This window comes from Amphibalanus amphitrite, unplaced genomic scaffold (assembly GCF_019059575.1).
Source record: "Amphibalanus amphitrite isolate SeventyFive unplaced genomic scaffold, NRLGWU_Aamphi_draft 000184F_arrow, whole genome shotgun sequence".
NCBI lineage: Eukaryota > Metazoa > Arthropoda > Thecostraca > Balanomorpha > Balanidae > Amphibalanus > Amphibalanus amphitrite.
Genome location: NW_024881679.1, coordinates 223,110 through 245,789, shown reverse-complemented (window position 1 = coordinate 245,789; position 22,680 = coordinate 223,110). Strand labels below are relative to the sequence as shown.

General features: G+C 46.6%; 2 protein-coding genes across 16 annotated transcripts in view; one reads left to right on the top strand and one right to left on the bottom strand.

The window, feature by feature from the left end:
- LOC122384231 (sodium/hydrogen exchanger 7-like) overlaps positions 1-16,269 on the bottom strand; it is a 49,402-nt gene extending 33,133 nt beyond the window's left edge. For 5 of the 14 annotated variants that reach the window (XM_043371381.1, XM_043371379.1, XM_043371389.1 and 2 more), the window contains exons 1-4: positions 15,970-16,238; positions 13,846-14,148; positions 12,122-12,259; positions 1,409-1,429 (exon numbers count right to left, since the gene is read on the bottom strand). In XM_043371381.1, the coding sequence (XP_043227316.1) occupies positions 1,409-1,429; positions 12,122-12,259; positions 13,846-14,029 (343 nt within the window). In that variant the 5' untranslated portion in view covers positions 14,030-14,148; positions 15,970-16,238. Of the gene's footprint in view, positions 1-1,408; positions 1,430-12,121; positions 12,260-13,845; positions 14,149-15,969 lie in introns of all 14 variants that reach the window. The other 9 variants (XM_043371378.1, XM_043371391.1, XM_043371392.1 and 6 more) reach the window with 5 other exon arrangements.
- Positions 16,270-16,674: 405 nt separating this feature from the next.
- Positions 16,675-22,676, top strand: LOC122384229 (presenilins-associated rhomboid-like protein, mitochondrial). 2 transcript variants are annotated; one of them, XM_043371373.1, is made up of 9 exons: positions 16,675-16,976; positions 18,658-18,752; positions 19,067-19,170; positions 19,588-19,713; positions 20,120-20,282; positions 20,594-20,689; positions 21,037-21,161; positions 21,574-21,773; positions 22,032-22,676. In XM_043371373.1, the coding sequence occupies exons 1-9, from the start codon at positions 16,957-16,959 to the stop codon at positions 22,126-22,128; spliced, it is 1,026 nt and encodes a 341-aa protein (XP_043227308.1). In that variant the 5' UTR covers positions 16,675-16,956; the 3' UTR covers positions 22,129-22,676. The 2 variants fall into 2 exon arrangements, with proteins under 2 accessions (XP_043227308.1, XP_043227310.1); XM_043371375.1 differs by having other exon boundaries at positions 16,697-16,976; positions 18,675-18,752.
- Positions 22,677-22,680: the final 4 nt, after the last annotated feature.

Below are 22,680 nucleotides of genomic sequence, written 5' to 3'. Positions count from 1 at the left end.
CCAGCGGAGAACCAAAACGATCTGTCCTCTCATGCTACCAGTGGCAATCAAAAGACGCCACTGACCCTGGGCGCTCGTGCCCGGGAGGTCCATATCACCATGCATATTACATACATCACATACGTTACGTGTGACCACTCGTGTAACGTGTGAAGTGTGAAGACCACTCGTGTGACGTGGGTAACACAGTGTGACCGGAACATACAGTGACACACTCCCGCAGCAGCACGAACGGAAAATCAATGGACACAGTGCACCCGCATGGCACGTGACGCAGTTACGGAGCGCAGTCGATGGTTCTGTTCGGGAGGCGACGTGGGGTTCCGTCACGGAGCTCCACCTGTTTGTACGTTCGCTTATTGCTGGCACTGTTATCCGTCAAATTCTCAACGCTATGAACTACCACTCGACTTTAACAAAATTCAATTATTAATTGATTGATGTTGACGTTCGCCGCTTCTAATAAGTTGATCTTGAAATTCGGCTGAATAATTTTAAAAGTGAAATAAAAAATAATGCTTATAATGGTACACGAATGGCCCACGGACTTTCCAGTAGGAAGTTCGCAAATGATTCGACACCCGTCGAGTGAAAAAGAGCAAGACATAGTCTTTCCCTCACTTCTGAAAAAAATGCTCTTAATTAACGAGCTTTATTTCCACCGTCTAGCAATTTCCTGCTGTGGATCCGCTGTGGATCCTTTTACTCGGGCCACATGAATCCACGTGTGGGTGTTTCTCACTAGACCGCACTTCCTCCACAATGAAACCGCAGGTGTTGGGCTTCCCTCCCCACCAGGTGAACGCCGTGCTTCAATAGGACCTCCCTCCCCTCCCGATTTACCCTCCCCACCGCCGCCATACGGAGCACGACGGATCCGCTTCGGGCATGCCCCCATCCAAGCCGAGCGGACCCCCAGCCGAGCTTGTCTTCCCCGTAGCCCCACATGCCGTGCCTGCACCTCTCCCTTCTCCTCAGCCTTTGCCGATCAGCTTGGCCAGTCGCCGCCGGCAGAGCGAAATCCACCGCCCTGCAGCTCGGTGGCGCTAACGACCCGCCGACCCAGGCCGGCACTCTTTCTCTTTCTCTCTCTCCCTCTCGCTCTCTCAGTCCGTCGGCGTGGCATTGGCCAGGTGTCATGCAGGGAGGAAAAGGGAGGGATGCAGGGAGGGAGAGCTCCCTGAAAGTGCGGCCCACCGTGCGATGCACGCCTTCGGTGTCATCTCGGTAACCCGAGAGGCTGCGGTCGCCGGCAGAGCAGCGGAGACCGCCCGGGAGTGGGGAGGGGCGGGGAGGAGCGGGGAGGCCGATCGATGCGTGCAGTACCTCGCCGCGGGGCTGCCGGCGGCCGGAGCGGTCACACGCACACACGCACACGCGCACAAGGCGTGAGGCAGCGGCTCCTTACCGAATGGACCGACGGGGTTTCCTGGAGGCGTCAGAGGCACCGGGTCAACAGACAGACATGGGCACACGGGGCCACAGGTCAAAGGAGACGGACACAGGTCAAACGGGGTCACGGGTCAGCCGGGGCGGAACGCGGTCACATGGGGTCACGAGTCAGCCGGGCGAAGCGTGGTGACCAGGGTTGGCAGAGGGCCAAATGAGTATAAAATGGGCCAAATGGCAAGGTCAAATGGGGTCGACGGGACCAAACAGGGTAAGAGAGTCTGTCGGGGTTGTCTGGGGTTATTGTATTGTATTGTATTGTATTGAACAATCATGAGCGATCCACATTCTGAAAGTGCGTGGCGATTACTGCTCAGAATCCGTATCCGCGGTTACTAATCTAAACATTCACAGCATTCACACATTCACTCACGTCAAAGCAAGGACAGAGACACTTTCGTAGTAACACAGGTACAACTCACCCACCCACCAACCCGTTGGTCAGCGACGATCAGTTGATGTCCCATCCACTATCGCGGCTTTAACAGATCGGGCAAAGGGGGCGGAAGACAGCTGCGACAGCTGAGTTGGGAGACTGTTGAGTAGAGCAGCGGCTCGATAGCCGAACCGCCGCCTACCCGTTTCCAGCCGTGGTCGCGGAAGGTGAAAGAGGTGATCTTGCCTGGAGTGTCTCTCCCGGACAGCGCTGTTTGTGACGAACATGGTTGCCAATTCCTCGGGTTCGCCGCGCTGAATGGCTTTGTGGGCGATAACAAGGGTTTGGTAATCAGCCATATGACGCGGGGACAACCACCCGAGCTTTTTTCGCAGGTCAGAGACATGGGCAAATTTACGGCGACCGAAAATGACTCTAGCAGCGAAGTTCAAAATTTTTTGGAGACGATCGAAATTTTTTTGGGACCCATTGCCATAAACTGAGAGGCAGTACTGGATGCGTGAGATAACGAGTGCTGTCACGAGCGTTCTAATGATGCCATCCGGGAGACTGTGGCGCGCATGGGAGAGACCGATCAACAGTCCCGTACACCGGCGGCTGAGTTCGGAGACGTGAGCGTCCCAGGATAGAGTACTGTCAAAAGTGACGCCCAGGTTCCCAACCTGCGCGCACGGCTGCAACGCTGCGTCACGGAACGATACCCTGAAATCTGGCAATTTGCGTAAATTTTGACGACTGCCGAAGACAATGAGCTGTGTTTTACTGGCGTTGACCTTCAGGGCGTTAGCGCAGAACCATTCGTTGAGTGACGCGAGCGAAACCTCCATGCGCGAGATGAGAACTTCAAGGTCCCTGGCAGGACCGCTAAGCAATACTTGGGTGTCGTCGGCATATTGAAAGACTACTGCATCACCCGCGTACAGCGATAAGTTGTTAGAGAAGATGGTGAAAAGTAACGGCCCTAACGCAGAGCCCTGGAAGACACCCATGGTATTAGGAAGAGGCCGAGACAGCACTCTACTTCCGGACCCATTTTTCAACGACACGCTCTGGGTGTGCCCATGAAGATAGGCAGCGAACCAGGAAATTTCGATACCGTGCAGCATAAGTTTTTGCATCAGAAGCTCGTGGTCTATCACGTCAAAACATTTACTAAGATCGAGAAGGCATAGCATTGAGATCTCCCCCCTGTCGGTGGCGGCCAGGATGCGTTCAGTGACAGACAACAACGCGGTTTCAGTAGAGTGCCGGGGGCGGAAGCCGTGCTGTGAGGATGCCAGAAGGTGATTGTGAGAGAGGTAGGTGTAGAGCTGCTGATGGACAATGCGCTCAACCACTTTCATGATCACAGGAACCAGGGAAATGGGCCGGAAGTTTGCGGGGTCTGAAGGATTGCCGGATTTGAACAGAGGGTGAACTATGGAATGTTTCCATGAATCGGGGATATCGGATTGAATTAAGCAGGTATTGATAATATGCAGGATGACACCACCAATAGCTCGGAATCCGGCTTTCAGCATGCGAACGCAGACACTGTCGGTACCGCAAGCACCCGAGCTACGCATGCTGAAAATCGTCCGCTCAAGCTCGGCAAGTGTGATTTCTCGAAGTTGAAAAATGCATGCGCCAACACGGGTAAGACGTACATTCAAATTGGTAGGTGCGTTTTGGGCTCGGATCTCGGCAGCGACACGAGGACCGACGGTTAATTAGTGCGGTGCCTCCCGACAATTGCTTACGCAACTAGGGCCCGTTCCGTAGGGACTGGTGTGCAGTCCGCTAGCCTACCACAGTCCGCAAGTCATTATTTCAGGGGACGGGTCGGTTTCAGTGACTGACCACCTGAGGTGGTGACTGTGAGCGCTATGTGCGGCTTCCTCCCCCCCCCTCCCAATGGCATTCATAAGCCACCTGCTCAACGCCCGATCGTTTGGGCCGTCAGAGGGGAACTGTAAGACGTAGCAGTGGGTCAGTGATATGACATCTGGCTGCCAGTGGACGTAAGGTCACAATCAGGTCACCGCAGTCAGGTCAGCAGGGTCAGATGTCGTCTGGCAGGCCGGTGGAGTGGAACTTGGTCATAGGAATCCACGAAACCCTCCCACACCGCGCGGTTCACGTTCCCAGCCTTTGACTTAAGTGTTGTATGTACATACACATATTGGCATGCACACAAACAGCAGCGGATCACATATCTACACGTAGGGGAAGCCGGGGGAAGCCCGGCATAGTAAGCTCTTTTTCATTTTTATTACATACCATACGTGCTGTATAAAATGTTGATATCCAGCTAGCTAGCTAAGTTCATTGGCCGTGTTTTCCCAAAAATTCGGTTTCGTGGAATAAGTATAAGGTTGAGAAAATCGAGTTTTAAAAAAGTGTTGATTTTTCTGGGGTAAGCCCGGCCACCTCCCCAGCGCTTTACAACGAGTTGATGAAACCATTATGTGTTTTCCAAATATTAACGGAAAGTGAAATATTAAGGTACTGGTTAGCTCTGAACATCTTAGAGTTTATGTCACTACTGGTATTTTAGCTAGCGTCTACTACATATACAGTACAGGTCGATGAAAATCGTGATGCAAAATTGACAAAAAAATGTGCATTTCAAAATTCCTTAAAATTTATTTATCTCTTTACCTTAATGCATCATATTGCATATCATTCGACTCGGCTGATGAAGAAGAACACAACGACACCATTTTTGAAGCTCTAGCTTCATTGTCTGTCGCGTTATCTGCAAAAACGTAGTTTGACCCTAGTTGACCTTAACCCGCGAGTTGCTGGGGGGGGGGCGTTAAACGCCCCCACTTTTTTCGCCGGGCCATAGCATAAAAACGGCGCGCCGCAGGCGCGCCAAATTTTGGGTACCTGTAGGGAATTGATTGAAGTTTATTGTGACAAAGTTTCAAAAAAATCGGCCAAAAATTTTTTGAGATATCGAGGTTTTAGTGACGTCATGATTTCTGAGTTTTCGACCAAAAACGGCATATGTTCAAAAAATCATACAAAATCACAGAATAGACATACAGACATGCCGTAAACGCCATTAGACTGCCAATACCATGATCAATCAAATGGCTATCTTCGATTATTGATTATCTTTCCGCATTTTCCATAATCTTGAACTGAATCTTGGCAATTTTTCGTGACTACTTCACGACCATGATACATGAATTTCTTAAATTGAACTTTTTGAGCCAAACACGTACACATATGATAAAATGAATGTCACCATCGTGTTCTACGCCCCAAATTACCTATAAAACATGTGTCACAGGCTGCGAATATCAGTTTTGATTTTCGGAGATATGTGCCTACCCGGTTGACCTGACCTTGACCCTGACCTATGCTTGACTGACCCCTACATGGAGCTTACACTCTTGTAGGCCTTATAAGATGGATTGTGCACCGTTTTCACAGAGTTTATGGCGAGAGGCGCCCATTGCGAAGTCCTGAAGTCCATGCTACTGAAAGCCCGATTTCAGGTGTTTGACCTGACCTTGACCCGACCTGTGACCTCAAAATTCAACTTTAAAGTACTCATCTGAAGCGTCTCGTCGCGCTCTTTCGTTTGCCGCCTCGTGCGTTTCGCTGCGCCCATTGGTTCTCGAGTTATCGGCTGGGGGCGTTTAACGCCCCCCCCCCCCCCCAGCAAACGGTGGGTGGCGAAATACCCCAGCAACTGCCGGGTTAAGTGACATGACTGGCTTTGTCTATGATAACATGTTTATTTTCGAAATTTATCTTTGATCTAGGTGTAAACCAAACCTGCTCAGTACCTATTATCTCATGGAAAACAGTGGTTTAGTGGCATCGCTCTCGGTTGGGGGTAAGCTTGGCCACTCGTCCGGGGTTACCCCAATGTGCTAATTTTTATTTTAGAACAGCGATATTCGAAAAAAATGTCATACTTAAGCCAGCCTGCCTTGTCACCCCTCACTACAAACACTTAAACGGTCCTTACATAACATTCGTATAAATATAAGTACTGTATGGTATAACATTTACAGTGCAACATATCTCACTTTTTAGCTAAAAACCCTTAAAATATCATTTTTGCGCTATAACTTTAACAATATGCAATTTTTGTCAGCCTTAACTTTTTTGCTGGCGTCAGCTTAGCTGCCACGCTGTAAGGACAAACAGTTGAGCATTTTATTGTGAATAATTTAGCCGGAAACGGGGTGGCCGGGCTTCCCCCGCGCCCGGGCTTCCCCCGGCTTCCCCTACCAACACTACCGCGACTCAACCGAAGGTTGTCCCGACACCGAGAGCTGAGTCAGGAAAGAAACTAAATGGAAGTTAAGTGTTTTAAATATGGAATTGTTGTACTGGGACATGGTAAATATTCAGAAACGAATTATTCGACACCAGTAATATGTATATGATCGGTAGCTTTCGGGGGCTGCTGCCTCCTTCATCAGCCTGCTTTTTAAATGCATTAGAACACAAGACATGACAATACGTTTCAAACATGTCTACCAAAAAGTAAACCGCCACGAGGAAAAGTTGTAACGGTACGTCTCAAGCATAGATGCACAAAACAGTTTGATACATGATAACAAATAATAACACATAATTAAGTCGCCATCGTCCGTAACATCCGTAATAAAACATTCGACATTAATCGTGATCCGTGGTCGTAACAATCGAGTTCGTGATCCGTGGTCGTAACAATCGAGTTCGCACAATCGGGGTCATGACACATTAATCGAGTAACAATCGAGTTCGTAATAAAACAATCGAATAACAATCGAGTTCGCACAATCGGGGTGATGACACATTAATCGATGGTAATCGTTATAGGATCGTAATCGTTACATACTCGCAGGCGCACAAGCTTGCATAAATTCGCTCTGATAATTGTTGAAAATTGTTTTGTTGTATAGGCGTGTGGCTATCACAGCGAATTTATGCAAGCTTGTGCGCCTGCGAGTATGTAACGATTACGATCCTATAACGATTACCATCGATTAATGTGTCATCACCCCGATTGTGCGAACTCGATTGTTACTCGATTGTTTTATTACGAACTCGATTGTTACTCGATTTATGTGTCATGACCCCGATTGTGCGAACTCGATTGTTACGACCACGGATCACGAACTCGATTGTTACGACCACGGATCACGATTAATGTCGAATGTTTTATTACGGATGTTACGGACGATGGCGACTTAATTATGTGTTATTATTTGTTATCATGTATCAAACTGTTTTGTGCATCTATGCTTGAGACGTACCGTTACAACTTTTCCTCGTGGCGGTTTACTTTTTGGTAGACATGTTTGAAACGTATTGTCATGTCTTGTGTTCTAATGCATTTAAAAAGCAGGCTGATGAGTGATGAAGGAGGCAGCAGCCAAGGCCCTAAAACATAAGGTTGGACGAAGTTTCCTACCAACAAGGTACTAGAATTTGTCGTGATATTTCGTCCTTGCAGTTGTTTCTTTACAAATACAGAGCAAACAAGCATGTTTTCTAATAGTATGAAAATTTGAAAGGAAATAATAAGTCACTTTACATTTGATTCACAAAAAGCCATTTCGAAATCAAGTTCAGCGTAGTTTTGACCAAACTCTAGTCGACTTATCCAGTATCTACTTAATTTTCCAGATGCGTGGTTCAGACAAACACGTTGCTATGGGCGGTTGCTAAGGACGCTATCTCGTATTTGCAGATAGTTTTGTTGTTATGAAATAGGGTAAAACAAGCTCTTTGGATATTTTCCTGTATTTCGGGGCTCATCTAATATATCTAGCTTAAAGCTTTAGCATAATATTTTTACTTTATCATATCATGGTTCCAGACACAGGTGGTTAATTTCAGCGCGTAAAGAAATAAGAATAAAGACTTATGTTATACAGAATGCAAGTCGCCATTCCTTGGTGGTAAAGTGAATGATACACAGAGATAGGTATCTGTTTTTATCCCGGTAGAAGCATCCTTGTGATCAGTGATCTAAGTGTGATCGATCATAAATTGTCTGAGAATAAGAAGTTTAGCTATAAGTCAAGAACCACGAAACAACCAGCTTATAGCTGGTGGAAGAGCCGCCACTCAGAAGCTTTCAGAAAACCGTGAACGGTTGAGGAGACAGCCGACAGGTTGAGAAATCAAGAGACCTGAGGCGCCAGAGAACCAGAGAATGCCTGGGAACTTTAACCCGCGCCCCGTAGGGCTACCGGCGGACCCTACCACCCGTAGGGGGGGGGGGGGGCGTTTCGGCCCCCCCCCCTAAGATCTCGGAAAGTTACCGGCCGATTTTCAAAATTCAAACGGCGTTCGATAGCCCCACCCGGGAACTACCTTGACCAAATTTCATTGACCTAGGTCAAACCGATGACGTCACAGGTCAGGTCAAAGGTCAGATTTTCACCGTTCACAGGCATTTCAAGAAATGTGTTGTGAAATCGAGTAAATTGGTAATTTATTGAAAACCATCGATGGTACATTGTTCGTCAAACACATACTTTGCTATCTGAGGTCACTGATGCCAGGTCAGGTCACAGCGAGGTCAGGTCACCGGGGGTCACATTATGAAAGTGTCGTGTGATACATGTTTTATGGTCCATTTTACATGACAAATGCGATAATGTGGGTTAGGTAGCCTTTGGGGCCAGCCTAGGTCACGTTTTGGTGAAGGTCAGGTCAAGGTCAGGTCAAATTAGGTCAAATTTCAAAGTTGATAATTTTGCATAAAATGGGTATCGATTCGATGCAGCTCGTCACGGGGAGTCCAATGGTGGTCTTTGTTTTGCTCTACGATGTCTAGAATTGCCAAAAATTGAGTTTGAAAATTTGACGTCATCATTTTTGAACAGTTTTTTCGCTATAACTTGGCCAAAAAACGAGGTATCGATCTGAAATTTGGTATGTAGATAGAAGACGGTAGGTACTATCACATATATTCCGGTTTTTTCGAAAATCAAAGAACTTTTGGGATTTTTCGGCTTATATATCCAAAAAATGCATTTTTGATTTTTGGGGGTCAAAACTCAAAAATTTCAAAAATCCGAGATGGCAGTTTTGTAGCCCTGTCAAATCTACACCTTTTGTGTCTTGATCATTTTTCTGTATCTTCAAAGCTGTAGGCCTGACAGGTCTTCTCGCGAAGGTCTTTTTTCGGTCGAAAATGACAGAACATGACGTCATTCTGACGTCATTTGTGGCCAACCTATCATAGCCTCTGGAAAAATTGTTGGTCACAATGTGTAAAATCGATGCCCGGAGGGGTCCTGAAAGTTTGGTGGCGATATCTCCAGCCGTTTAGGAGATATCGACCGAAAAGGACAGGGGGGCCGTTTCGGCCCCCCCCCACCCCCTACGGGGCGCGGGTTAAGTAACCGCTGGCTACCAGATCTTGACTAGAAACCAGAAGCCATGAAATGACCATTTCACGATCTAAGATGCAGATTCTGGTGCCTGAAAATCGTGTGAACACACTTGACATTCCAACAGCAGCTCATTTCGGTACCGTTATAAGTCCAGGGCTGCGCAGTCGATGGATTTTCGGTGACTCTGACTCCGACTCCGACTCCGGCTTCCAAAAACCAACTTCGACTCCGACTGCAGGCATACAATACCTATCGACTCCAGCCGACTCTATTTCCGACTTCGACTCCGCAACCCTGCCAGGTCTGCGGAGTCGATTGATTTTCGGTGACTCCGACTGACTCCGGCTCTGGTTTGCAAAATCGACTCCGACTCCGACCCCGGTCAGAACTGTGGTTATAAATAACATGTCTGTGAATAAAAGCAGTTTCGGATGCAGCCACCCCCTTTTGCTTTTCACACTCAAAAGCTCATCCAAAACAGGAAGATGAACAGGAACTCAGCTTAAACATCGGTCTTGGAAAGGTCACCGAACGTAATATTTTTCCGCAAACAGACGAAGACCACGAATTTGAGCAATGACATGTCGATTAAGACTCTGAATCCGGGCAAAGCTGTCGACGCCGATCGACTCCGACTCCGACTCCGCAGACCTAAACTTTATTCAACGGATTTCAATGAGACTTTACGCCGGCAAAATGCAGATAAACATGCTCCTCTCGTCAATACGCGTCAAATAAACTTTGAATTGACCACAAAAAGTCATTTCGACAATTTTACCTCATTTACGGGCCATGTCCTGACCGGAAAATGTCGTAATGCATATCAGTCGATCTGTATCGTTGGGCTGAACACATCTAATGTATTTTTGTTGCTGTTTAATCAAGAATCATATCTCTGTCAAAGGGTACGGTAAAACAAAAAACTGCTGGAGACCATTCTTGACCTGAAATGACCTTAGGGACATAAAGACGGGTCACGGGTGCAATGCTGCGCCTCTTCGGGCACCATATGCGATGAGATCGATGCGTGGCGACTGGCGTACACCTCGCTGTTTCTGCCTTTGAACAATTTTTGTCTGCTTTATCTGCTAAAAACACAATAAACACATTAATTATCGAGCGTAGAACCATGACTCTTTTGTTACGTACAAGCTTTGTTCAGTTTGTCTGTAAGCACCATCAAATATTGCAAGCTTCAAGGGGTCAATGCCCTGGGGCTGTGACGTCACGCTGGGGATCGTGACGTCAGCCGTGGGGTTGCCAGTCTAGTATGAACTAGACTTCGACCCCCCTGGCAGCAGCCCCCGAAAGCTACCGATCATATACATATTACTGGTGTCGAATAATTCGTTTCGGAAGTTAAGTGTATTTAACAATGGACGCGTGGATCATAAAAGATATTAGATCTTTATGGTGTTGACTTCGTCCCATCATTTCCGTGGATTGAATGTGGATATATTTGTACATTCGTTCTGTTTGCATGGGTTGTTTGTGACATTGCCAGACAAGAATAAGCCAATTAGCAGCCCACCAGGACAAATGAAAGGTTGCCAGTGGTATGATGAACGGTAAATTTTGTAACAATATGTCTACGTTGTGTTACTGTCGAAACAAGGGCGGACACGGGGGCAAACATTCTAGATACGAGTTGTTTGTAACTACCGGTAGAATGATACATCAATGATATCATATGAATGCTAAATGTCAATTAGCAAGCCAAACAGAAACGGTATGCACAATTTGACATATAAAGCTAAGCTGGTTTACAAAGGACAACTGAGAATTCTTACGGCAGCACGTTTTTCTACTCGCTTACAAATGCATCGTTGTTCACTAGCTGTGCAAACGTTATACCAGAAGCTAGGTCAGTGAGACAATAGCCGACAACTGAAAAATGCACATATCGATACCACGGTATTTTCCCGTAATTCATGACCACCAATTTCCTTACCTTGTTTGTGTCGATAATACAACTGAATGGCGTCACGTACAGCACGTGCGGACCGGTTGGGTTTGACCTCTGATTCTAACTTTAACTCGACCAACCGACCAGAGAACGTTACCACCGGCACGCTAACCAGAGAGTCGGAGGGTAGCGACACTGGTCACGCTGGAGTGGCGTGGTGTTGGACTTGGGCCCTTGGGGCTGTCTGTTATCTACCCATGTATGGCGAAAGGACGCCCTCCCACTCCGGTCATGGACAGCAGCGTGGCCGCCAGCTACCGTCAACTGGTCCACCCAGAGGTGATATTACAGGCCCGGCCCCACAGCCTGCACCATTTTACAGTAACAGCCACACTCCAATGGGACGGGGAGCCAATTCGTAGCAACGGGAGCGACATTCCCGGAACGGTCCCGACAAAATGAAATTCCTGATGAAATGTATCCGGCCGTTAGGATTTGGAACTGACCGAATATTACCACGCTTGAAGCATTGATGATACCTACCGGCCACCTCCATGCTGTGTCAATTTACATTATTATCAAGTATTCTCAAATGACTAAAGCCAGGGCTGCTAGTGGTAACAAAATACAGCTTGAGAGTCGGGAAGGCATCAAGGACGCTTTTTTATATCAAAAGCATGAAGAGTAATATTAGGCGACTCAGCGACTGAGCATGAAGTAAGAAGACTCTCGCACAGCACGTAGAAATCATACACCTGTACTTTTTCGTTTAAAAATCGTATCAACTCGAAAGTGTGTCAGCCATATTTGCAACAAAATTAGACGGCAGCGCTGATGATGATTACGAGTCATTGATGCTCCCCAAGGGCGCACCAGCCGCCATCACCAGACGTAAACCGTCGCGTTGGACCGGTTCTGGTCCGGTTTTGGCGCACATGAGCCCCGCTCGCCGGAGCGCTGGCTGCCCCCCCCCCCCCCCCCTCCGTCGACAGTGCCCTCACGGCCGTCCCGTCCCGTGTCGATACTCACGTTTTCGTTTCATATGATACCAGAGGTAGTCGGGCGGTAGCGTGCCGTTGTAGGTTGGATGCGACACCGCCTTAACTTCTACATGAGAGATGGCCGAAGGGACTGATGTGTAACGGATCAGCGCGCCTACCACCAGACCTGAGACGGGGTAAGGGACGGTCAGACGGCGCAGGGCACGATACAAGACCCGCCGCCGAGTAGAGGGAGACGTTCAGAGGGCGCCCGCTATCCTACCAGCCCATACCACCTGATAATGAGGGACAGTCAGACGGTGTGTACAGACCAGTGTCGGACAGGCAGCCAGCCATGGGCCACATATTTCGGAGAAGTCAATATCACGATTCCAAACTGTCAGATAAGTCCGAATACACAGGTCGACATCAGCCCCAAAGCAGGTCATTCGACAAACAGATCAACACGACGGACAACGAGCGTAGACAACGCGACAGTCGCCATTGTTGGTAAAATAGCAACATAACTCAAGGCCGGGGGGATCGCTGCTTTTGTTCAGATCCCTGCACAAAGGGGCACCCATCCAGCGCTAAGAACTCATTAAACCATGGCGAGCCTTTCGCAACGCTCGTACGAAGGAATATGGAACTTCCTAGATGCAACAGCAGTGTTGCGTATCTCTATGGATGCACCAGACAATTTAAAACAAGCATCAGCGTAGTAGATCAAATCTTTTAAAAGAGCGCTTTGCTCAATACCTGCCCAGTAAGTCGTCCATTCTAAATGCCACTAACATAGCTTTAAGCCCCGCAAAAGCAGAAAAGCTGCTCTGCCTAGCTTCATTTAAGCTAAAACTCCCTCCTAAAGAGCTGTGCACAATACAACGTCTCCAGGCGTAACGCCAAAGCGCACCGAGAAATGGCACATGGATAAGGTCAGAATTTTCCGAGCCGCTCACATAAGTAAATTACAGATTCCCTCTAGCAGGGAATGAACATTCCGAAACAAGCAAGAACCCATTGCACGTAAGAATAGATCATAGTTTATGCCCTATAGCACTCCCTTTAAAGACTCAACATAAAAACTCCGCGCGACCTTCAGCTACACACAGTTGTGAAACCAGTACTGTAAACAGTTAGGCACTGTGAATTTGAGCCAGAAGTCCGTCTCGGAATGTTTTTGTGAATAAAATGTACATGAAACTACGCATTCGTCGAATCATGAGTCCATGGGCATATTTTTAGCTCCATAACTCAGTCGAAATGTTTACAATATGCAGCTTTTACGTCAGACTTCAAGCTAAACCAGCAACCAGAATTGCTTGATTGTGACAGATGCCGGCTTCATGGAAGGATTTCGAGTCGGATGTGTCACAAAATCAAACAGCTTATTCAATCAACTGGTTACTTGCAAACAATTTACGAAAATACGCCGATGATCAAACATCCTGTTCGGGCAGCAACTAGACTTGAAAAATACCTTTGTGCCGACCAACCTAAATGATTTGTCCGTAACTGAGCCCGATGAGTTCACCAAAGAGCTGTCAAAGTTCAGTTACCCCAGAAAGAAGAGTTGCCTGCGACTAGGTCAACATCGGCGCCCCGTATACTTACGAGTCACAGTAGCTATACGCTGTCTAGAGAGGAACGTACTATAAATTCCTACAAACACTGTCGTGTTTTACGCCGATACGTGACGTCCAATATGAAGCACTCTTAACCACCCAGCCGTGATCACGCTCATTGAACGGGTTAGGCCGCTAGGGTACTTACCGAACACCAGCGCCAGGCCGGTCTCGTGCATGTAGCGCATCCGGCGGTGTTTGAACATCCACACTGTGAGCACCGTGGTGATGAGCAGCATCATGTAGAGGAGCAGGTTCAGAGAGTCGATACGGTGCTGCTCCTTTATCTTCTCATCCAGCTCGATGTCGTTCCTCTCACTTGCCAGAGACATCTTGGGGTATTTGTGCTTTGGTGTCGATCACAGAAAGAGTGTAGAAATAATAAAATTATTCAAAAAGTGTATAAATAGACTATTGTAGAGACCGCAGAGATATAAATGGAAATAGGCACCTGCAAAAGAAAACAATCTGTCACGCGAAAGAAAATGTACAACTAACTGCATTGGGCAGAAACATCAATTTCTGAAACATATTATCAGGGTAAGTGTTGCAAGTTTTTATCATAGGTAGGTACACCTGGCCTTTTGCTGTGCAGGAGAAAAAAAATCATAGTAGCACTTTTATTTGTGAAATAAAAAAAAATACCATAGCACATTAAAGAAAAACTTTGACAATTACTGGTATCTGGGCACACCTCTTCTTCACTCTTGCCCAACCACCAGCAATATAGATATTTGGGCATAGAGAAACTTCAATGCAGTGTAGGTACTGTGTACACAACCCATAGCTAAGATAAGATTACACTCTTCAAAGTAGTCTGGACAGGCAGATGCAACTGGGGAATCAAAGGGGCATGTGAGGCATTTGCCCCTTGAACAGCATCCAAAAGGAACAAAATTTTGTAATTTCCTAGCTCAAAGAGCTAGGAAAATTACCAAGTGAACAAGCCAAAATTACAAAAAGAAGGAAAATAAAAGTGAACAGGACAACTTTTTCAATTTTGTTGAAGAATGATAGCAAAAATCTGAACAATAAGGTGAAGGAAAATATGTTAATAGTTCCAAAGTCTAGGCTTTTGGCAACTGAAAAAAGATGAAATTTTGGGAAAGTGTGCCTCCTCCACAAAATCCTGACCCACCTACTCTCTGGATCAGCCAGGGGGAGCAGCTGCAGCAGGGCTTGAGTGCAAAATGCAGCAACAGTCAACAAGCTGCACCAGAGAGGATTGGGATAAAGTATCCTACTGGCCCTGAGCCCACACCAATCAAACTGGAAATCAGTATCAGTCTGCAACTACCAATGTAGGGGAGAGTAGTACAGGGCAGTAGTAGCCAGTAGGGGAGTAGGTACAGGTCTCTGCAGAAGTAGGTAATGTGAGGTATAGGCAGTGATTAAGGTTTGTATCTTGTAGGTTTGTAATTTGCATCATCTGTATCTTGGGTACTATTTGCCAGACTACCATCTAACTTGAAATATAGCTTACATGTGCCATCATACCTGAGTTTACCGCACTTGGTGAAATTGGGGGCCCAATCTCACCAAGTGTGGTAAACTCAATTTGGGGTAAAAGGTAAATGTCAAGTTTAAGTCCTAAGAAGAGTTCATTGATAAATTTTTCATATTTATACATTATTTGACATCCTGAATCCAAAAATGATACTCATATGTCTCGCAAATAAAAGAAAAAAACATAATCAAACCTGACCTAACCTTACCTACTTACCTATAACCTACCAACCTACAACCTACAAACCTACCCTAACCTAACCTAACCTACAAACCTACCTACCTACAACCTAAAACCTACAAACCTACAACCTAACCTAACCTAAAACCTAAAATTTTTGCTGTTTCATATTCGTATCAAAAGCGCCACAATTGTAGTTAGGACCTAAACTTGACATATACCGGGGTAAAATACCAAACTACCCCACTCCGTAACTACAAAAATACTGTCCCAAAATTAAGTTTACATAACTTGGTGAGATTGGGCCAAGTGCCCAACCTCACCAAGTTAGTTTAACTACCGGGGTAGTATTTTTGTAGTTATGGAGTGGGGTAGTTTGGTATTTTACCCCAAATTGAGTTTACCGCACTTGGTGAGATTGGGCCGCTCTGCCAGCCGGCGGCCTCACCCTAACTTTGTACGGCGGCCCGTCTGGCCAGACCGGGACGGTGCCATTCCATGGCATATGCCGTCCCGGCCCCGGGGAGAGCTGTGGGATACCTCCCCAAGTAACTCATTAAGTAAATAAGTACACCAAGTACTCACCAAGTAAATAAGGTCCTTGACTTGAACTGCTTCACGAGTCTTGCTGTCCCGAAATAAGGTTCTTCCTGAGCAAACGCATTCACCGGGGGCAGGGCTTATCAAGAAAGCTCTTAGTCTTATCACCCACAAAAATGCACAAAGCACCAACTAATGCCAATGCCAGACTTTCAACACCACGATAACAACGCCAACACTGCGAGGCAAGACCATATAAATCATAAATTACTGCGAGAAGCCAGCGCGCCACATCCACTCCCCCACACGTCGACGTCGACGATGACAATAACAGAATCGCAGTGCGTTTTCGAAGCATCCAGACACCTACAACTTACGTGTACTAGTGCTTCCATGCAGCCGGCGTGCCGATCATTCAGAAGCACTTTTCACCAATGAACGGTGAAGGAACGCCGTAGATCAGCGTATTGCATAAAACGTCAAGCACTTTCGAACACAAAAGTGTAACAAGGCATAAGCGACGCAGTATGCCCTTGGCTTTGGGATTTTGTGAAAATAACTTCAGTGACAAATGGTTTTTATTATGTTTCATTCCTATTTTTATTTCCAAATAAATATATTCATTATATGAAAATATATTTGCGCTCTTAAAAATTACTTTGACCTCCGGTAATTCCTTGACTTATAATTGAAATACTTCTGGAACTATATGACGTCAACTTTGTTCAAAACTGGCGCCGCTGTTACATTACATAAATGGTTTTCAGCTTTTTGCATGAAGGCCGTCTAATTTGGGACGTAACTCTATCTTGAGATGTTTTCGTTATTTTCTGTTAAAAATATTTGTGATAATGTGCATCAAATGCAAATGCACGGTTCCTAATTAGTTCTGTTAGCTTGCGCGTACAAGCTGAAGCGGATTGCAATTGGGATTGTCAGGCTGCTGAGGAGTGTTTCTTCATTCTACCCTAATATCTCGGTTTCGTATTTTTTCGAGCATTCTGATTCATAAAACAAATATCATCTATCAAGATGCTGAGGAATATTGGCAGGTACGATAAATAGGCTGAATTATTTTAATGCTTTTACCATTGGCTTTTTGGTTTTAACCTGAGCCAAATTATTGTTTGTTTGTTTTTTTTTTTACAGAGGTACACATTGCTATTTAATAATTGATGCGTGAATAGGAAATAGTTGTAATTTATTTTTTAACTGGTATCTCCTTGGAGTAGGCGACATTCACTTAAATTTTTAGTCACTACGTTCCTTTGTTTTTCAAGCCTTGACCTATCTCGTATTGTCTTGCATTTCTTCGATAGGATGATTCTGTTTCACACATTTCTTTGTAGGTACCGATACTATTCACATCTCATTGCTGCTTCTTGTAAAAACATCTAAATCTCCTTTACCTTACCTTACCTTACCAATACAGAATTTTGAGGCCTATAAGGCCTGTGGGGCTTTAGCCTATAAGGCTAAAGCCTATAAGGCTTTAGTTTTTCATTCATATATCATTTTCAACCCTGTGTCTACTGTCTACTCATGTAATACCAGTTTCAAAATCAGGGTTCTACTGTGACCAGTAGTTTCAAAGTGACCCAGCCATTGCCTGTCAAACTGGAAGTTGGGACAGAGTATCCTGCCATGACAGTGAGGGCAAGAATGAGGGTAAAATTGCATCCAAACTTCCGGTCATTAGAGTCAGGAACCCTTATATCGAGACCAGTTGTGCACATTTGTCCTCTTGTGCAGGAGTTGTGCTTGCTCACAAAAAATCTTCATCTTTGAATCTTTGTACTGATGCATCTTTGTTCTGTGTAGGCTCGCCCCAAAGTCAAAACTGTTAAAACTATGGTAAGGTTCAGTGTTCACCAATTATGTATGAAAATCTATGTAATATCTATGTAATACAAACAAATATATGTACATATATTTGTTTGATATATATTTGTTTGGCTGCACATCTGTTTACCCATAATGCCTTTCAGCTGAGGATCAACACAACATAACAGGCCAGCAGGACACTGTATCATATCATTTTTGGGCTGTCATATTTGTGACAGTTGTGGGCCAAGGGATGGGTATGGTGCAAGATGGCACATGTGGTGCTGTATGATTGGTATTCATATATGGGTGAGGTGTAGAGTCTGACCACCTGCCAAACACCAACTGTCACAAAGTGGGGAGTGCCTGTGGGGTCAATGAGGGTATGAGGCACTGCACCATCGCAGTGGGAGTGAGCCGCTGGGTCCTGGAATCTTTTTTAGATGGTAAGAACAGGTTAGCCAGCATTGGTAGTGAAGGTTTGGAGATGGTAGTTTTTTTTCTGGAATTGACGAATATTCGGGGATGAAAATTTACACAGACAAAAATGCCGATGATATTCGTATGCGGAAGAATTGCGTAAGACGAATTGCAGACGAAGATGTTATGCACATACGAATGCGTAGACGAGGTCTAGATGGGATGATGAGTGGGTAGGGTAATGAATCAAAGGTCTGAGGACGAAATTTTGTTGAAAGGAAGGATTATGACATGCAAAGCAATGCGCATGAAACTGGTTAGAAACATCCAAAATGCGAATTTTCAATTCTTGAAAATATAAATGTGTATATTTTAGAATTACTGCCACATAAAACATATGGTATGCTCCTTTACGCTACGATTATAGGCTAGTCATACCTACAGCTTATCATCTGTATGAAAACATATTAAATTTACATTTTATTCCAGGACTTTTCTGCCTGCAGCCTGTCGACTTGCAGTGAATTCTACAGCCCCATCAAATGCACCTCACAGACAGATCTACAGAAGCTTTCACACTGGAGGTAATAATCTCAGTTAACTGCAGCTGTCTCTGCCATACAGATAAAACGCCTTGTTAGCATAATTCCATGATGACTTCAATGTATGATGCTAATAACTAAGTGATTGAATATAATTTGTTGTAGCAATAGTTTTTTATATAGGTAAAAACTTATGTGGAGAACAATTTAGTCGCTTTAAATTTGTTTGCAGTGTAGATCAGTCATTTCATTCACAGGCTTGTATCTCATTTCTCGTTTCTTTTTCATCTCGCCCACCTAAGTTTGGCGGTTATGATGGCCGACTCTGACAGCCCCCTGCCTTGACCTGCCCTCAGGTCGGCTGCTGGCCCGGTTTGGTAAGCGACCAGTCGAGCCATCCCCATCGCAGAATACCTTCACCTGGGGCAAATTCGCACATGCCACTGCCTTCACTGTGGTGGTAGGTAGTCACAGTCTCTGGGAGCATCTTTATGCCTGCCCATTAGGTCCATGATGTTATTTTTAATAAGGTACCTACCGCTTTTAAACAAATGTATCCATGAAATGTGGTCTAAGAAATGTTCTGGTGATCAGCATTGTTTTTTAGATGTGTGCGAATATGTTAAGTGTTCCAATATCCGTCGTAATTCGTGACCGCTTCCTTTTCTTGCTATGTGACTTATTCCCTCCATTTCATTCACTATCTGCACCTTCCATCCCATCTCACAACTGCCAGTGACTGATCTCTTGTGCAAGTTGGCCACTCCTCTCCGCCCTTCCCTGTCCCATCCACTGGTGACTGCTCTCTGTCCCCACCCTGTTCCTTGTGACTGTCTGCACTCTGCCCCTGGGTCACCACACCACGTCGTTTCCTCAGGGCGCCGGCTCGTTTTTCGCCGGCTGCGTGATCTGGGAGTATGAGGAGGTACGAGCAGTGATGAGGAGACACATGGAGCGAGGCCCGCTCTGGGCGCGCAGACCCTTCGAGCCCGGAGAAAAATGGGTCAGTATTTATGATGCAGGGTGCACGGAACTTCGGTACAGTGGGCGGGCCGGATTTTCTTTATATTGCCAGGATCAGTGTCTTCTGAGGCGGTGATACGTAATTTGTATGAAATTAAGCTTGTGATTTATTCATCGAACGTATACGCTTAGCGATTTATTTACATTGGCATACTCAGTTTAATCGTTACGGCATTAAGTCCAGCTCGCCCGTGTTAGTTGCAGCCTAATTTAAACGGAAGCTGACTGTTAGAACTTGATTGTAAGACTGTTTGCTATCCGTTTTATGTTCAAACATGCCAACAGTTGCGATTCCGCTGAGGCTGCCCTGTGCCACTACCGCATCTCTCCCTGTCAGTGTGTGCGCCCAGTGACGATCACTCGTGACGATCCTCCGACTCCGACAGGGCGAGTGGCGCGCTCAGCTGTCGCTCTGGTGGGCGTCCCAGACGGAAGGACAGAAGGTGTTCTGGCCCATCTGCCTCGTGAATGTGCTCGTATTCGGCGCCTGGAAGATCCCCAGCCTGGCGCCCACCATGCTACGGTACTTCGCATCGAGCCCGGCGTCTCGTGAGTTCTGAGTTCATCGGAGAAGCAGATCGGAAGTTAGTGACAGTCAGTCTTGGTTCCTCTTTTCTTTTATCGCTCTGAGCGTGATCAAGTTTTACGCATTTGAAGTCGTTCTATGTTCTATGTTCGAGTGAGAATCGGTGGTTACATTTCTTATACAGTGCCGAATATGGAGGTGGCTGTCTTATGTCACTCCTGCTACCATAACTTCCATAGTGGAAGTAGGAATAGTGTAATGCGTTGGACACTACGCTTTGTCGGGCAACTGTAATCCTGTGCCTCACTGATTGATCATTTTTCTGTCCGCACAGGAGGGTTCCGCCTTCCGATGCTGCTCTCGGGGTTCAGCCACTACTCGTTCATCCACCTGGCCGTCAACATGTTCGTGCTGCACAGCTTCTCCACCAGTGAGTGAACTCGCCGCTCGCGTTCTAGATGTCGGGACTTGGGTTTTTGAGACACGTCTGCTGAAAGCGTCATTTCGTAATGCTTGCAGAGTTGCTATACGGCCAGCATGAAATCGTTCTTGCATGCTCGCTCATCAATATCGCAAGCTTCTCTTTCTGATTTATTCAATAATATTCAATATTCAAGATCTGATAAGATTATGCCAATCACGATCGTTGATAAATCACGATGGTAACCTAAAGCGAGTGACCGCCGGCTTGTGTTCGGTCAGGCGGCCGAAATTTCCCTCTGCGATGCGAGAGTTTCGCCGCCGCCCGACTGACTGCCCCACCCCGGACCGTTCCAGGCGCCGTGATTCTGCTGGGGAAAGAACAGTTCCTGGGCCTGTACCTGAGCGGAGCGCTCACCTCGTCCCTCGCCAGCTACCTCTACAAGATGTTCGTCTTCAGCCCGGCTGTCTCCCTCGGCGCGGTGAGTCGGGCAGCGGAGGGGATATGCTACCGTTGTCAGGGGACTCAAACACTTATCATACTAGCTTGATGCCAGATATGAAAGTAATTGGTTTCCTTACGGTGTTGGACATTATTCTACTTCTTCCAATAGCTCAAGGAAAGTTGGAGCTCAATCGGGTTAATTTGAATTAATGGCCCGCGTTTCTTTGGCGTAGCAAGGTCGCGCTATATTTTATGTTTTAAGTATGTATTGTTGCAAATACACTTACTCCATCCGAGTATGCTCATTATATATCTAGTCTTTCAGGTACGAGGAGCCCGTTGGCTGACCCGAGAACCTGAGCGTCCCCTCTGGTTGACCTAGCCATCTAAACATTCCGTCTGACTGACCCGCCCGACTGACCCTCCCTTCTCCCCCCCCCCCCCCGCAGTCCGGAGCCATCATGGCGATACTCGGCTACGTGTGTACCGAGTCACCTGACTCTCGGCTGGCCATCGTGCTGCTGCCCATGCTAACGTTCACTGCCGGTACCGCCATCAAGGCGCTGGTTGCTTTTGATGTGCTAGGTGCCGCGCTGCGGTGGCAGCTGTTCGATCACGCCGCTCATCTGGGAGGCACACTGTTCGGAATGTGAGTGGGGAGTGTGGGAAGGAAGTGGGGTGGATGACAGTCATACGATTGTATCATGACCTGCGGCTGCGAGAGACTTGAAGTCGGTAATGTCCGGTGGCGTCGACTGTCTTCTTCAAATTTGCTTTCTTCTATATGTCTGGCGTCCAGCTGAATTACTGTGTCCTTTTTCCCAGGACTGTTTTACCTGTTAGGCAACTGCGACCTGAATATTTATGTCCGATAAGTGACCTGATCCCCGTCTGTCCTACCCGACAGCTACTGGGCAATGCACGGCCGGCAACACATCTGGGAGAAGCGCGAGCCGTTGATACGCTGGTACCACAATCTCCGAGAGGCCGGAAAGCGGCGGTGACCTGGCCTTGGCCCGTCACTCGAACCGCCATCGGACGTCATCCGGACGTCATAAGGACGTCATCAGACCGTCATCCGGGCGTCACCGCCAGTGAGTCACCGTGTGCGGCGGTGATGGCCTCTTCAAGGTAGAAGACACCGTCTGATGATAGTTTGCCCAAGTGTTTCTTGCTCGTCACGCTTTGCCTGACGGACCATCACAGACGCTACGCTTGACTCGATTGCAGGCCGGACGAACTAGACAGGCGCGTGCCCTATAATGGGGGCGGGACAACGTGGCTTTGTGCGCCACGTGTTTTTATCAAACGCTGTGCATCTGTTGCAATGTTTGTATATGCGTGCAGATGTTTGGAGAAAAGGATGCAGTTCTGACTCGTGCGGGTCGTGTGTGTTTGTGCGCTGAGTCGAGACGTGTTATGTCGAGTCGAAAAGTGTCATTTCACTGGACCGTGAATATTTATAGCGATACCATATAGCTATGATGATTGAATGTGGACTGTGGAGTGTATTTTGTGATTTTCGTAATATAACGTGCAATCACATCGGAAACCAA

Bases quoted from the DNA above. Each gene is read 5' to 3' on its own strand.
- LOC122384229 (XM_043371373.1), top strand. From the start codon at position 16,957: ATGCTGAGGAATATTGGCAG. The intron at 20,690-21,036 runs GTGAGTGAACTC...GGACCGTTCCAG, and splicing joins GCTGCACAGCTTCTCCACCA to GCGCCGTGATTCTGCTGGGG. The intron at 21,774-22,031 runs GTGAGTGGGGAG...CCTACCCGACAG, and splicing joins GGAGGCACACTGTTCGGAAT to CTACTGGGCAATGCACGGCC.